At 36.0% G+C, this 17030-nt stretch overlaps 2 protein-coding genes across 6 annotated transcripts in view; one reads left to right on the top strand and one right to left on the bottom strand.

Moving 5' to 3' along the window:
- Positions 1 to 3077: 3077 nt before the first annotated feature.
- LOC137959070 (mevalonate kinase-like) lies at positions 3078 to 6759 on the top strand. The gene is made up of 6 exons (XM_068806353.1): positions 3078 to 3482; positions 3597 to 4027; positions 4845 to 5079; positions 5192 to 5445; positions 5556 to 5969; positions 6459 to 6759. Exons 2-6 carry the CDS (start codon positions 3895 to 3897, stop codon positions 6575 to 6577), a joined length of 1155 nt encoding a protein of 384 aa, XP_068662454.1. The 5' UTR covers positions 3078 to 3482; positions 3597 to 3894; the 3' UTR covers positions 6578 to 6759.
- Positions 6760 to 10561: 3802 nt separating this feature from the next.
- LOC137959168 (uncharacterized) overlaps positions 10562 to 17030 on the bottom strand; it is a 50942-nt gene continuing 44473 nt past the window's right edge. For all 5 annotated transcript variants that reach the window (XM_068806508.1, XM_068806507.1, XM_068806510.1 and 2 more), the window contains 4 exons: positions 11853 to 11905; positions 11494 to 11675; positions 11291 to 11388; positions 10562 to 11205 (listed from right to left, as the gene is read on the bottom strand). In XM_068806508.1, coding sequence (XP_068662609.1) covers positions 11328 to 11388; positions 11494 to 11675; positions 11853 to 11905 — 296 coding nt within the window. In that variant the 3' untranslated portion in view covers positions 10562 to 11205; positions 11291 to 11327. The remainder of the gene's footprint in view (positions 11206 to 11290; positions 11389 to 11493; positions 11676 to 11852; positions 11906 to 17030) is intronic.

Raw genomic sequence — 17030 nt, 5'->3', positions numbered from 1 at the left:
ACCTCTAGTATTGACATTTAGGGCAGAATTAGATGTCGACAATTCTCCAGAGTCTTTTCTACGAACTTCCTCTCCAAGAATGGTATCCCAAACATCATTAAAGATCAACTTCCCATTGCATACAGAGTTGCTAACCGCAACCCTCATAGGCTCCCAACAATTTGTCAAAGACACCAAAAGAGTTAAGGCACGAACCTCATCATCAAATTTAATTTAAACGGAGGTCAATTGATTGACAATCATGTTGAACTCATTCAAATGCGTTGCCATTGATGTATTTTTTTGTCATCTTTAAATTGAAGAGTTTTTTCATGAGATGTACCTTATTATTTGCGGAAAGCTTCTCATACATATCCAACAAAATCTTCATCACCCCCATTGTGGTTTTCTCCGACACCACGTTGTGAGTGATGTTCTTCGACAGTGTTAACCAGACGACTCCCAACACCTATGTATCAAGGAGATTCAACCCATCATCTTTCATACCTTTTGGTTTCATATCTAGAAGTGGTAAGTGCAACTTTTAACTGTACAAATAATCTTTGATCTGCATCCTCCAAAACGTAAAATCCATACCATCAAACTTGTTAATTCCAAGTGTCGATCCTACTCCGTCAACTATTGCTCTTAATCACGAACCAAAGCTCTAATACCACCTGTGAGAAATTAGACGCCTTAATTCCAAACTAACGAGAACAATAATAATAATAATAATCGCAAAAGAATATAAAAAAGGCAAGTACGAAAAATACAATAAGATTTATATAGGTTCGCCTCAAGGTGAGACTACATCTTGTCTATCTCCGCCGTAGTAATCCACTATGAAGATGAAATAGTTTACAAGAGAAATCACGCACACTTACAAGTGTTTTTCTCTAACCTCTCTTGGGCCTCAACTCGAGATCCTTCTTTGATGATATGTGTACCGACTCAGCATAAGGCGTTGATTAGACTCCACAACTTAACATTAGCAACTTATTGGGAAAGGACGGGAACTATCTCTCCTACTTCTCTTTAAGCATAAAAGAGAGAGGAGGGAGGTTAGGGTGCACTACTCTCACTTTGGTTGTACAAAGAGGATGAACACCTCCTTGCTCTCTAGCAATGAGGGGCTGGCTGAATTGCCCTTTCCCTATTCCCTTCTCTGATGATATGTGTACCGACTCAGCGTAAGGCGTTGATTAGACTCCACAACTTAACATTAGCAACTTATTAGGAAAGGACGGGAACTATCTCTCCTACTTCTCTTCAAGCATAAAAGAGAGAGGAGGGGGTTAAGGTGCTCTCTTCTCACTTGCTCTCTAGCAATGAGGGGCTGGCTGAATTGCCCTTTCCCTATCCCCTTCTCTTCATGCCTTGGTGCAAAGGTGAGGAGGGAGCATCTCTTTTCATGCTTCCTCTTTACTATAACAAAAAGGAGAAGGGTAAGAGGGGAGGTGAATGGGTTGTTCACTTTTGTTGCTATTTTTAACTTCTTTTCGTTAATCCTTTTGTGTGTGCATTTATCATTTCAATTAATAAAAGTGTAAGGTTCACCTAATAATTTTAGTTATGCAAAATAATTAGAGCATAGACGGAAGCAATTAGATGGTTCAAGTACCCCAAGTATATCAAGGTTTCACTAAGTTTGGATTGTCATATGGTATTTATAGTAAGTTGCCTTTAAGGTCAATTCAAATACTACCCACAGAAGGACTTATGTCACTCAATTGACCACTCGACCAATTTACAATAGTACACCCTGACTTTGGTTTATAGCAATCAATTGGGTACAATAGTCTAGATACAAGGGAATTTTTCAACAACTCAAGGCTATACAAGCCTAAACTCATATAGGGATTTTCAACAGTTCACTAGGCACACCAGCCTAGGCCCACAAAAGGGATTTGCAACATTGCATGCCTACACTGAGGTCGAATGGTTTAAACAACAAGAAAATCAATTTTCAAACTTCTTCTCCTCAACCACAACTTTCTCAATTTTTATGGGGTGTGAAAGGTCTTGCCTACTAAAAGCTTGACCTAAATTGCTAGGATTACTTGCTTACAATGTAGCCAAATGTAATTTACCTCCCAATAAGCTAAATTAACAATCTAACTTCAACCAAATAGGCACACATCTCTTAAGTATATATTCAATGTGATCAACAACATACAATAATCCTCAATGACTTGATTTGAAAGCGTATGCAACTCAAGATGACTTGATTTCAAAATCTGGGCTCAATGCATATATGGGAATAGTTTTGCAAGTTGGGGGATGCACACAAACCATCTCAATGTAATATTTAATTTTAAAATATAGTCCGCCTGTAATCGTTTGAACTTAAACAAATGATTTCGAAGTGTTATGACTCTAGTTCAGTATACTCACCCAAGTTATGACTAAACTTGACTTTAAACATAAGAGTTGTGGGACTTGAACAAATTTGGGTACCTAAGATCACTTGATCTCCACGAATTTCAAACATGTCTCCAACCCAAGTTATGTGAAAGTAATTTAAAATTTCTTATTAGCTTGAAGTGCTTGAGTTGTAGATTTTAAAGGGATCAACAAGTCAATTTAACATACATTGGTTTGTTCTGTGTGGGTTAGACTGTTCCTACATGAACTAGAGTGAACATTGAAGAAAAAAACACAGACTTCAAACTCCACAATCTTTCTCTATCAAAATCTATGTTTCTTCTTCTATAATAGGCGATTTGTATGTGCAAATCAATGAGCCACATAATTTTGAAAATGAAAAATTCACGATTATAGTGCCCCAATATTGACTGAGATTCTTAAGGGCATCAATTACTCAGTGATCAACAATAGTGTCTCCAAGCTCAAGGTTTTATACTTGAGATTTTGAAAATTCATGAGCTTGAGAAATTTGACCAATGGGATAATGATCACCTTGGAAAATAATTATCACTAGCTCGATATAAGAAATCTGAAATCAATTTGGTGTAAGCTTGATGGTTATTTTGTGGAACTATGTAGACCTAATGCCAAGAGGATTGGGGCCTAGCATAGAGCCTAATTTTTTTGGAATTCAGTATTTGCTTCCACTATACATGGATCTTATGGAAATGGAAGAATGCCACGAGGGTTAATGGAGATGAGCTACGTCCTTATTCTTTTGTGGTTCATATTTGAATTCTATCATTGATCACAAACATTTCTACGGGATGGATCCACTCGGTGGCTGATAGGGAATGAAATCCGTAAGTCTTATTGTAGAATTCGGATGCAAGATTGCTCGCAGGCCGCAGCTACGGTCTCGGATTCCTCCGCTAAAGAGACGACAGAATTAAATGGCAAACGGAAGAGCAGAAAACAAGAGAGATTTTCAGGCAGGCGGTCGATCGCATGGTTCATATTACAATTAGCTGCCAACAGGTGCTAGATTGCTTACTGCAGAGTCCAGAAAGATCGGAAGGGATGGGTCAAAACGGAGATCCGGTTGCCTTTGCAGACATGGCTCCGATTCGCCCCACGTGAGACGACATCTTTTCTGCTTTGCTTTTTTTAGAAAAGAGAATCCTTGAATTACCATTTTGCTCGTTTCGAGATTTTCCGGCTAGTTACATCAGAGAGAGGGTTCATTTCAGGTACTAAAAAAACAAAAAGACGCTCATTAGCCACCGTAGAAGGTAGATTCAACAGTTTGTGCCCACGAATGTTTGCCATCTCTTTCCTGCTAATGTAAAGTCAGCAATGGACAGCCAATCGACTAATTACGCATCGCCGCATTTGTCGCATTTGCCGTGGGTACATCTTCTTCTCTGTCGCTGGCTCCGAGATTTTGTCTAATGTCCAATGAGCAAAATCTATTCGAAAAGTAGAAATACCGCTTTAGGGTTCGTCGTATATTGGGTCTGAGATTAAGAGAGAGAGAGAGAGAGGGCAATGGAGGTTCGTGCTCGAGCGCCTGGGAAAATTATACTTTCAGGAGAACACGCGGTTGTTCATGGATCAACGGCCGTGGCTGCCTCCATTGATTTATGTACTGAAGTTTCTGTTCGGATGTCAAGGGTCGCAGGTTTAAATCCATTCAAGCTCAACTTGTGTCTCCTTGAATGTTTTGATTGCTTTCTTAAAATTTCTGGTTGCTTTCTTCGTTTGTCTCATGTTGGTAGTAGTGGTACGATTATATCTAAAAGCTGTGTGTTTTGATTTCTGAAGTCGTTATCCTTCTTTCTCCTGCAGAATTTGAGCTGTTCCTTTTAATTTTCTTTTTCCCATGTCCCATTCTAGATACCCACGGATAGTTCCGTGACACTCTTTCTGAAGCGTCCGATATGTTTTCTCCTAAAAGATTAACATGATTTTGCTCTTAGTTGGTTTGCTTGATTCATTGAGGATCATCCGGAAATAGCCAATTCCGTCATTGGACGCAATGTAATTTCCAGTTTGATTTATTAACCCCCAAGCTTTTGGGATGGCGAAAGAGCCAAGCGTATCACTATTCTGGATCATAATACCCTTTTTGATGGATATAGAAGACATTCGACTATTTTGTCTTCTTAATCGATGTAAGTTTTAGTGAGAAAGGACGGTTCTGTAGTCAGGAAAACTGGAACAGGCCCCGTTTGTTTAAAGAAATGATACCTCTTTCTCTTGTTTTGCTTTGTTTTGCCATCTTTAGCTGTTTGTTGAAACTAAGCCAGTTTTATGTTACTTTAGTTAAATAATATTAAATGTATTTGATGTGTTCTTATTTTTCTTTTGGAGATTTCATCAATATAATGACTGTAAGGACCTCTCATCTGTCATATACATTCTGTTCTTGTAGCTGTCGTTTTTATACTGATCTTTATTTGTTTGTTTTATTGCTGGTTGATTCTTTTTGCCTACAGATAATTTTGATGGTTTATTGGAACTTCAACTTAAAGATTTGGGGTTAGTCTTTTCTTGGTCAATTGAACGATTGAAGGAGATACTTCCTGAATTGCATACTTCCCCTTCATCTTTCTCGTCAGAAACCTTGAAATCAGTTGCCGTTCTAGTTGAGGAACAGACTATTCCAGAGGCTAAAATTGGGCTTGCTGCAGGAGTCTTTGCATTCCTATGTTTACATACTGCAATCCGGGGGTACAAAAATGAGGAAGTTTATTCTCTTCGTTTTTGTTTTTCCAGTTTTATGGTGAAATTTTGTCACTCTATACGATATTGATTTTATGATCTTGATTTTACTTCTTCTCAGTTTTAAGCCTGCCATAGTTGTTGTCACTTCTGATCTTCCGTTGGGCTCGGGTCTGGGTTCCTCTGCTGCATTTTGTGTTTCACTATCAGCAGCTCTGCTTGCTTCCTCAGGTTCATTATGCTTAGACTCTAACCAGCACGGCTGGTTAACCCCTGGTATTGATGAACTTGAATTGGTGAATAGATGGGCTTTTGAAGGTGAAAAGGTGATCCACAGAAAGCCCTCTGGAATTGACAATACTGTGAGCACGTTTGGTATGTACACTCTTTTTCTCAATAAGCCGGTTTTCTTTGAAAACATTCTGGGCAGCGGGTAGAATCATACGTTTAGAATTTGAAGATGACTACAAAGTATTGTTTAACAGGCAACATGATCATGTTTCAGTCGGGTAAATTGACCCAAATTAAATGTAGTGCTCCTTTGAGGATGCTGATTACTAACACAAAAGTTGGGAGGAACACGAAAGCATTAGTTGCTGGTGTTTCGGAGAGAGCCTTAAGGTATCCAGGTGCCATGGCTTCTGTGTTTTCTGCTGTAGATTCTATTAGCAAAGAATTATCTACAATTATCCAGTCTCCTGCTACTGATGATCTCTCCGTCACTGAAAAGGAGGAGAAGATACAAGAGCTGATGGAAATGAATCAAGGTTTACTGCAGTGCATGGGAGTCAGCCATGCTTCTATTGAAACCGTTCTTAGAACCACTTTGAAGTACAAGTTACCTTCCAAGTTAACTGGAGCTGGAGGTGGAGGTTGTGTTTTGACATTATTGCCAACATGTATCCATTATTGTTCTTTTCTGTTTTTTGGTTACTTTTCTGTGTGTGTGTGTGTGTGTGTGTTTGTGTTATTATTGTATTTACTATATCTTTTTGTCTATATATTTATGTATGTTTATCTATCTATTCTATCCACGGCTGATCCAAAACGAAAAGTCATTTGGTGCAAAAAGGCTATCTCAGCCGTCCCATCATGGTCGGATGACTGAGATAGCCGGTGATCACAATCGGATGGCTGAGATAGCGTTTCGCACCAAAAGGCCTTTCGTATTTGATCAGCCCTCCTATTCTATCTATCTATCTATCTACCTATCTATCTATCTATTTATTTATCTACCTATTGTCCATCTACATTTATATCTATATTTATATCTATTTCTAACTTTTCTTGTTCGAACCAGGGACACTAATGGTTTTTATGCAGAATCCAACTTTTTTCCACAGTTTTAAATTCTTTCCAACTTCTATGGTTCCTTGACAATAAACCAGTACTAGCAGATGCAATTGTTGATAAAGTGATCACTGAGCTTGAAGGATGTGGATTTCAGTGCTCCATGGTTGTTGCTGGAGGCAAGGGCCTTGAAGTTTGCTTTGATGGTCAAACATGATCTTCGTGAATGTAGACTAAGGTAAAATGTTTGAGGTAAAGTTATGTTCCTAAAGAAACTTGTACAACTCTTACTGTCAGAGGTGGTCTCCATAAATTGGTTGCCTGTTTTGCATAAACTTAATTTATGTGCTACAGATTTTACACTTTCTTACTATAGCTGGTTTTCTTAGTTATTATAAGATGCTATCTCTTATTTTTTGTTAAGTTTGGAAATTAAACTGTTCACCATCTTTACAAGGGACTGGAGCTAGTTGTCCAGTTGCTATGGACTAATTGGGGGTTCATGCACTATAAAAAGCAAGCATATGTTTGACACCTTTTCATATAACTCATTTAATATAGGTAGCCTGAAAGCTATCTTATGTTTTACTGGTTTTCATAATCAGTCTCAGATATGTGAATGTTTTTGAACACTTGCAATGTGCTTTTTTCCAGGATGACTTAAAACATATGGTTTGAGCTTCTATGCATATGTTTTATTCTCTTTACATCCCCTTAGCTCTCCATCTGCAATCCACAACATGAAATTTCTGTGTTGTGGCTCTGAATTGGAAGATGTCATAATGACACCATAATTTAAGGGATATAAAATCTTAAGACCCAAATCTTGAGGGAAGCCGACAAAACTTGGATAACCAAGAAAAACTACCTAGAGGGAAGTTCATGGTTCATGACCTCTCAAAACAAATCATTAGTTACCCAATGGGTAACATGGAAAGTAAAAAAAGTAGCTCATGAACATAAGGCAAATAGTGTCTTTGTTTTTCAATTAGAAACCAATTTTTTTGCCAAAACAAAAAAGATGATTTTTGGATTATGATAATACAAAAAAAAAAAAAAACAATTTTAAAGGAATCAAGTTTGCCTCTAGTCACTACACCCCAAAACCAACAAGTCATAGGTACAAAATGTGTTTTTTATATTGAGTTGATGAGTTAAATAGACTTGTGAGGCACAAAGTTAGGCTAGTTGCCAAGGTTTAGCGAAGGATTTGAAGACATTAACAAGCTAAACTATGTTTAGAAATTGTGCAAAGCTTTATAGAGCTGGAAGCGAGCTCCTAGAGCTTGGTATAAGAGACTTGGTGAAATTATTTGAAAAAAATGGTTACAAGAAATGTGGTGGGGATAAGTGGGGATAAGACATTATTTACTAAGACTCGTGACAAAAAACTTGATTATTTTCAAAATTTATGTGAATAACATCATATTTGGCTCCACTAACACCTCCCTATATGAAGAATTTGCTAAAGTAAAGCAAAATGAATTTGAGATGAATTTCATAGGTGAACTCATATTTTTCCTAGGACTTCAAGTGCCTAAAAGTGGAAACTAAAAGGATTACTTCAGAAATTTAATGTTAAAAACCTAAAACTAATTAGCATACCCACAAGTTCATCAAGAAGTATCATAGGGTCTCTACTTTACTTGACAACTAGTAGATTGGATATAATGTTTTTAATTTATCTATGTGGTAGATTCCAATCCAATTCTAGAGAATTGCACTGGATATAATGTTTTCAATTTATCTATGTGGTAGATTCCAATCTGATTCAAGAGAATCACATTGGATATAATGTTTTCAATAACTGATTCTAGAGAATCACACCTAGTGACTGGAAAAAGAATCTTTTGATATTTGCTTCAAACACCTAACTTAGTTATTTGGTCTTCAAATATTTCAGTTATAGATTTAAATGGGTACTCTAATCCTCATTTTGTCGGATGTGAGATTGATACAAAGAGTAGTACTAGTGGGTAGTTGTCTAGTGCTGGGTAATACGCCAGTCTCTTGGTTTTATCTACCTCCGTAGCTGAATAGATAGTTGTTGGGGAGTTGTTGTGCACAACTCTTGTGGACGAAACAACAATTGGAAGACTATGATTTGAATTAAATTAAAATACCTATCTATTGTGATGACATGAGAGTTATTAGCCTAAGTAAGAATCCAATGAACCACTCAAGTCAAATTACATTAAAATTAGACATCATTTTATTCGAGAGCTAGTTCAGACCAAAATAATTAAGATTAATTGTGTTCCAATTGAAAATCAAGTAATGAATATTTAAAATATACGGTAGTAACGAGTTAGGAATGAGCAACCCTCCTACGCCTAGCAAGATCAAGAACCGGGAAAATGAAAGATATCTCTACTAAGACTTAATTTAAAACTTGAAAAGAATAAAAATATCACATTTGAAAATTCAATAAAACCTTGACTGCTCAATGCTTAAAGAGCATTGATGATTGCTCTATCAACCTTTATACGATTTAATCGACCATGCTTGGGGTAATCGATCAACCTAGATATGGTAAATAACATCTTTGCCCTATGCGAGACGATTCTCAAGATGGAGAAAGAAAATTTTTACAAATCTTGTTAAGGTATTTTATGAAAATTTGAAGTTTGTCAAAAAAGAAGGACAAGAGCCATAGTTTAATTCAATGAGCATAAGTGAACTCAACACACCCCTAGACACCCCACCCATATATTAAGGAGATTTGGCCTATGGAGCTTGAGGATAGTCACCCTCAGTCCATATCGAATGTGATCAAAGATTCTTGCGGTCAAATGAACGAAATCTTCTATGCCAATTCAGATTCTAGGGAGAATTTAAAACTCACTAGTGCATATTCCTCAATTCGGGGTGAAATTTTCATTTTTCACAAGATAGGTTTTGTCATCATAAAAAGGGAGCAATTATTGACCTAGGTTGATTAATTTCCTAATTTTGACGATAACAAAAATCAAGTTAGAAAAGTTGATAAATTTGTAATTCATAATATTTCAAATGCATTTCCTTCAACTGACTCAAGAACAAGGTCAATGAGGAAGAGCTAACAAATCTGATACGAGACCTTGGTTAAAATGAAGACTCATGTCATAGTGAAGAAGCACCTTAGAGGAGGAAGAAGAATTGAAGACTTAAAAGAGTTTGTGTAAAATAGGAAAAACTCAAAAACTCATAGCTATGTAAAGAGTATAGTCATCAAGATTCCAAATCTTAGGTATGCATATATTTTGGAGCATAAAAGTTGCATACTCTTTCCAAAACCATGGTTTCAAAATTTATTCAAATGTTTTGAAACTTTTAATTCATTTAGTTTTTACTTTAATCAACCTCTATAAGGCATAATCGATTAACCCCTATAGGTATGATTGATCATATAGTATGTTGAAATTTATAAAGCATGATGGGTTAACTTCTCTAAGCATGATCGATCATATAGAATATTGTAGGCAAAACTTATAAAACATGATCAATCAGCTAGAATCCTCCTAGGCCAATGCATAAAGTTTGATTAATCATAAGGCCATATGAACATCAAAAATAGTAGTTGGGGGTCATCTAATTGATCAATGAAGAGGCATGATTAGTCAATCCATCAAAGAAGGTTTTTGCACTTCAAGAAACTTATAAAGGACTCAAACTCGTCCCTTGGCGTTCATTAAATATTTGTTAATAAACCTAAGCATTCAAGAGATTTCCAAGTACAAATTTTCAATCTTACCTTTTAGCAAATCTTTTAAATTCTCCTATCTTTTCTTGACATTCTTAGTTTGTCCAAAGCTCCAAACATATTCTTGTTCGTGCAAAAAAAAACAAAAGAAGTTTTTTAGAACCTAAGTCTAGATGAAAATTGTCCATTATGAAGCCACCTTTAGAATCCCCTGACAAAAAATTACACTAATTAACCATATATTTTTCCTTTTTTGAGTGTACTGCCTAAGAAATATCGGGCTTTCAAGAGAGCTCAAAACATCTCGATTTTCGGAAATACCCACCTGTTAGCCCACAGGATATGAGCCAACAAACCCCTTTTGACCTTTTTGCTGTTGAAAACACTACCATGAATGCATCTTGCTAGTTAAGCATTTGATTAAATTCGAATTATTATACTGATTCAGATCCGATTCCAAAAATCTGGAATAAAAATTATTATTTCAATAAATAAATAAATAAAACAGGTTACATTCCAATGACAAAGGTGATGAGAATAACCAGAGGGAGAAAGAAAGAACCTTTGCCTGATTCGGTATGAACAAAGACAACCGTACAGATCTCCGAGCTTGCTCGGCCAACTACAGTTGAAGGAAGAAAGGAAGAAGAAGAATAGATTCTGGGTTTGATTCAGAAAACAGTAGAGATATTCAAATGCCATAATCCCTAAATGAGAGAGGAAACATGAAATTTAAAAGGCAACGCCGACTGTTGAGGCTTTGAGATTTCCAGGTTCAGACCTTTCTCTTCATTGTCTCATATCTTATTGGATATCCAACTAAAGTTTCGTTTGATATCATTTTTGGATAATATCCAAAATTTTAGATCCAAATAGTTAGGGACGATGACTTCGCAAAAGTTAGTGTTCAGTCGTGGGAGTAACTTTACCAGATTCTGCTTATTCTACTAAAGGTAAGGAAAAAGAAAATTAGAGCTATCACACAAATGCACAATCAATATACTTGGGGAACTTATACATTAACCAATTCCAGAGAATGAAATCTAGAACCTGACATTCCTCAAAGCCTCAGAAGGTAGTACCTTTTTCTCACACTTCCTGACAAGTAAATTAACTTTTTAGCTCCAAAGCTAGTCCCTTGCATGCAAACAGGTGAAGTAAACCTACAATTGGAACCATGAAAACCAATTTATCAATAAATGTTTCTTAAACTTGTGCTATCTACATATATGGGAGGCACAAAAATACCTTCAAATTCACTAGCAGATTTAAAAGCCACTTTATCTCAATCATTATGGTCTTGGAAACGAATGATTTTCTTGATGAAAGATTTTTCATAACGATATCTATTGTCAGAAAGCAAAAGAGAAAAGTCAGCAGCCATGCAGAAGAAGACCACGGAAGTTTACAGTCTGGTATAAATAAGATAAGAAAATACAAGAAACACTTACATTATAATGAAGGAAATTGAAAAGCAAGTCAGGCCAATGGAAAGGTGAACAATGAAAGTCAGCCAGAAGGTGTCCCCCCGATCTAGAAATACTCTCTCAGAAATTAGCGTTGCGGCTCCAGAAAGAAAGAGAACCCACCAACCAGATGGGAGGCAACGGCGGAACGAAAAAGAAGGGCAATCCTACAAAGAACCCAAAACAAGTGAACAAAATGCTAATCTCAAATGAAAGACCTATTCACTCAAACTTGAAGTCAGGCTGATTCAACCTGTGCTGGACTCGTTTTTAAATGGCTCCCTTTAGTTACGAGGAGGCCAAGATTTATTGAGATGGATAAAGTTTATGCTTTGGTTGCAAACCTGGAAATAGTTGTTGATGAATATGGCTGAATATATAATCCTCAGAATCATATCTAGCAAGGAGTCCAGGAATAAGGTTTCAGTTTGCCACAAGTCATTACAAAGCTTAAAATGATAAAAATCAAACCACATATGTTTTGTTAATATGAAAATTTCAAATATCAGGAATGAACTCTTCCATTAACAACAACAAAAAGAAAGGTGCCAATAGCAGGATATTATTTTTTGACAGTTGATTACGCAGGCATACTACACCACTTTCCCTGGTGAGACTTGGAACCCAAAGCCTCGCACTTGAAAGACCCCTATGTGGACATATGAGCAAAATCCCAATCTACAATAGCATGTTAGCTTTAATGCCTACAAGCTACAGAATCTACAATATTTCAATAGATAGAATACACACATCTTATATTTCAGTTTTACTACTTTGTATTTTCATTATGTTACTGAAGTCCAGCAATTGTGCTTGCTGCAATTCTGTTGGTGTAAATACTTGTAACCTTTAGCAATTTGTGATAAATATGTTATCGTCAGATATTGTAAAGATCATCTTGGCCTAAAACCTTTCATGGTATCAAAGCACTGGGTCCTACGAGACTTGAGTAGAAAATTTTCTTCCGTTCTCTCATGGGTTCCTCCGAAGACTTGATCTCTACCTCCAGTGACTCTAATGCTTCAACTTCTTCCTCACTTTCTTCTCTGCTCCTAGTTGTTAGATTTTAGGATTCCATTAATCAACCTTTGAGAGCTTCCTGAGATGAATGTGTGGAAGAAGAGGAAGAAGAAGAAGAGACGGAGAAGTGTTGGGAGAGATAAGAAGAAGAAGACAGCTGGAACGAGGAAAGAGAGACTAAGAGGAAAGAAAAGGATTAGGGTTTGAACTACCCCTTCTCCCTTTGACTTTTATTTATAATTTTCACTAAGTAAAAGGTCACAAGATCGCCCCTTCACATGAGCTGGAATAAGTAGAATAAACAAAGGCTGAAATATAAAATTAATTACAACTTAACCTCACTAACTTTCTTCAACACCCCCTCAAACTAGTGCATAAACTTCATAGACACAAAACTTAGAACAAGCAAAATGAAGTAGTCTTGCTACAATTGCCTTAGTAAAGATATCAGCAAGTCATATAATTCCAGCTTGTAATATTTTTCGGATGAAGTAACAATCAATCTCAATATGCTTTATCCTTTCATGAAAACTGGAATTAAGGTAATATGTATGGCTGCTTAATTGTCACAATAGAGTGTCTTTATGAAATCCAAGTTCAAAGAGGAGACTTTACCCCTAAAATTTCACTTACAGCGTTTGTCATCGCCCTCTATTTTGCCACTATACTAGATGGGGCAACCGTATTTTGCTTCTTACTTCTCCATGTTACTAGACTAACCTAATTAAAGTAAAATAGCCCAAGATAGATATCCTATTATCTGGTGAGCTAACCCAATCAGCATCTGAAAAACCCTCTATGTTAACATGTCCAAGGCATTTGTAAAAGAGACCTTGTCTAGGAGATTTCTTCAAATATTGAAATATCTTTTCCAAAGCTTGCCAATGCGAGACTTGAGGTCTGCATATATTGACTAACAATACTCATAGCAAAGGAAATGTCAAGTCTAATTACAATGAGATAAATTAACTTGCCTACCAATCTCTGAAACCTTCCAACATATCCTCTCCTAAATGGACACATAATTTCACATTAGTGTCCATTGGAGTGTCCATAAGCCAACATCCCAGCATAGTTGTCTCTTTAAGTAATCAAGCACTCTCCTAAGTCAAAATAATTCCATACATGGGACTGTTGCACCTCAATTCCAAAAAAACATTTTTTTAAGTAACTCCAAATCTTTTGTCTGAAATTCCAAAATTTTCTACATAGCCCATCTTTCGCTTACTAAACTTCATCTAGATCACTTCCTATCAAAATAATGTCTTCTACATACACTGCCATAAGTATCACTCCCTTGTTTGTATGCTTCACCAAAACAGAGTGATCCACAACTCACCCAACGAAACCAAATAGAATAATTACTTTATTAAATATGTCAAACTATATTCTAAGTGATTGTTTTAACTCATACAAGGATTTTGCAGTTAGCATACCAACTTCCTTTCAATCACAAAACCAAGTGGGTGATCCATGTATACTTCTTTGTGTAAGTCTCCAAACCATTCTTGACATCAAGCTAATGAAGGGCCCACAAAGAACTTACAACAAGTGAAATAAGAATACATACAAAATAAAGTTTGGCCACTGGAGAGAATGTTCCCTCATAATCAATACTATAACATTGGGTATAACCCTTTTTCAACCAGTCTTGCAATATTGCCAATTGCATTGTGTTTAACTGTGAACACCCACTTACATCCCATAGTTTTTTCGTAAACAGGAGGAGAGACCAACTTCCATCTCTGATTTTCATATAAGGTTGTCATCTCTTCTTCCATATCTACCCTCCGTCTTGAATGAATTGATATAAATATGAGGGTTGTAAAAAAGGTGTCACAAATTGTAGGCCACCAATGAGAAGACATAAAATTTGATAGTGGAAGATTGAAGATGGTTGAGTGCAAGATCTCATACCCTAGAGAAGAGCTATAGGTTATTATCAAAATGAGGACCAAACATACAAGAGAAGATCTAGGGTTACTCACCTCATAAGTAGGGGTGGCATCGAGCCGAGCCGAGCCCGAACCTGCCTATGTTCAAGCCGAGCTCGATTTAAATATTTTAAGACGAGCTTCGAGCAGAACCTCGTCTCGAGCCTAAAATTGTTATCGAGCTCGAGCCCAAAAATTTTAACTGAGTTCGAGCTGAGCTCGAGCTTCAACATATATTTAAAACTTTTCAAAAAATATATATAAAATAAATTGTATATAAAATTATGCATATATTTTACATAAAATTGGGCATGACCTCTACATAAAATTGGGCATAACCTATATATATAATACATATATAAGATTGGGCATGACCTCTACTTAAAATTGAGCATAATCTATGTATATAATACTTATATAAAATTGGGCATGACCTCAACTTAAAATTGGGCATAATCTATATACATAATACCTGCATAAACACTCCTTAAACACTCCATTAAATTGTCTATACATGCCATAAAAACTCCACGAAATTGTTTATACACCATAAAATAGTTTAAAGACTCCACAAACACTCCATAAAATTGTCTATACATTCCATAAACACTCCATGAAATTTTTTATACACTCCATAAAATAGTCTAAACACTCCATACATTGCATAACATTATGAAGAAACTCCATACAATAATCAAACACAACAAAATTAAATGAAATATCACTATCAATTTACAATCACCAAAATAACAACTATAAATCCTTTAAATAAAATCCTATTACTATTAGAGACTTACTAGAAAATTACAAGAAATATTTTAAATTTTTTTTAGGAAAATTAAATGGACCTCTTATTGCCTTTTCTAAGGAAATAAATAAAAATTAATAATTAATCTAATATATTAACTATACTTATCGATAAATTTTTAATCAAATAAAATGTCAAACACAAAATTGCTATGAAAATTGCCTCATGCTAAAAGTATTATATCATCAACTGTCAAATAGTTATTCAAAAATTTTCTATACGGTTTTCTAGCCCATCTTGGCAAGAAAATCTTACTTAGAAAATTATATGATTTTTTAACAAGAATTTATAATTAGAAAAATATTTTCAAAAAACATGAGCCACTAATGGTCCCTATATTTCTACTAAAAATGTCTTTTCAACATTTATTGAAAAAAAACCCTAATAGTCTCTAGAAACATATTTCTACTAAAATATCTTTTCAATTTCTTCAAGAGCCATGAGGAAGGGACGAGTTTTTTTTTTCCTTGTTTATGATCTCTCACATAGGGGTGACTTCAAATAAATTATATATAAAATTATGCATACATTTAAAAAAAAAAGAATGATATGGGAGGTTCAGGATTGAATTTTAATCATGGATTAAAATGCACCAATATTAATCTTTTTTACTCCAATTGTTGTCTAGCTTGTTTTGTAATTTTTGAATCTGGCCATATATTTACTATGGCCTCCTTAGTGCCCCTAGATGAAAATTTATATTCTAGGAAAAACTAGAAATATTTTCCTATGATACATATTCCCAAAAAAATCGTTAAATAAAATCCTATTACTATTAGTCACTTATTAGAAAATTACAAGAAATATTTTAAATTTTTTTAGGAAAGTCAAATGGACCTTTTATTGCCTCTTCTAAGGAAATAAATAAAAATTAATAATCAATCTAATATATTATTATACTTATCAATAAATTTTTAATCAAATAAAATGTCAAACACAAAATTGCAATGAAAATTGCTTCATGCTAAAAGTATTACAACATCAACTATTAAATACTTATTCAAAAATTTTCTATACAGTTTTCTACCTTATCTTGGTAGGAAAATCTTACTTAGAAAATTATATGATTTTTAATAAGAATTTTCAATTAGAAAAATGTTTAAAAAAAACATGAAACACTAATAGTTCATAGAAACTTTTTTCTATAAAATATATTTTTAATTTTTTCAAGAGCTATGAGGAAGGAGAGTTTAAGGAAAAAGTTCTTTTTTTTTTTTACTTTATGATCTCGCACGTGTGAAATCGTCTTCGCGTGGGGGAGGGGGGATATTATTTCTCCCCTGAACTTACTGGTTCTGGTTTTACGCCGAGACGACACGGAGGGAAGGGGGTTACGGCGCTGGGGAGGACCTGTCGTCGGGGATGACGGCTGCGACGAAGGTGGCGGTGACAAAAGCGGCAGCGTCGGAAACAGTGCCGACGGCGAGGAGAGTAAGAAATCGAACGGACGGCCACAGAGGCGGCCGGCGAGCAGCTGTCGACGGTGGTAGAGGCGGCGACAACAGCCGAAGGGAGGGGCTTGGCGGTGACGAGGGGAGGAAAAAAATTCCCCCCCTTGCTCTCGCTCACGCTCCCGCTCCCGATCCCAACTCACCTCGAGCCGGCTCGCGAGCCGACAAACCGAACCTGGCTTCGGTCGGGCTCGGCTCGTTAATTTAAACGAGCCAATTTCGGAGGTCAAGCTCGAGAGATAACGAATCGAACCGAGCCGGCACCGAGCCGAACTCGAGCCGCTCGCGAGCCGGCTCGGTTCGAAGCCA

This window comes from Aristolochia californica, unplaced genomic scaffold (genome assembly GCF_029961685.1).
Source record: "Aristolochia californica isolate CCGP_79_NKW_82.1479 unplaced genomic scaffold, dmAriCali1.0.hap1 SCAF_3, whole genome shotgun sequence".
Taxonomy (NCBI): domain Eukaryota; kingdom Viridiplantae; phylum Streptophyta; class Magnoliopsida; order Piperales; family Aristolochiaceae; genus Aristolochia; species Aristolochia californica.
Note: the sequence above shows the minus strand (reverse complement) of the source record. Positions and strands in the feature narration are given on the sequence as shown.

Excerpts from the sequence above, each read along its gene's own strand:
- LOC137959070 (XM_068806353.1), top strand. The coding sequence starts at position 3,895 with ATGGAGGTTCGTGCTCGAGCGCCTGGGAAAATTATACTTTCAGGAGAA. Across the intron at positions 5,080-5,191 it reads TTACATACTGCAATCCGGGG|TTTTAAGCCTGCCATAGTTG; the intron begins GTACAAAAATGA and ends ACTTCTTCTCAG. Across the intron at positions 5,970-6,458 it reads TTTGACATTATTGCCAACAT|TACTAGCAGATGCAATTGTT; the intron begins GTATCCATTATT and ends ACAATAAACCAG.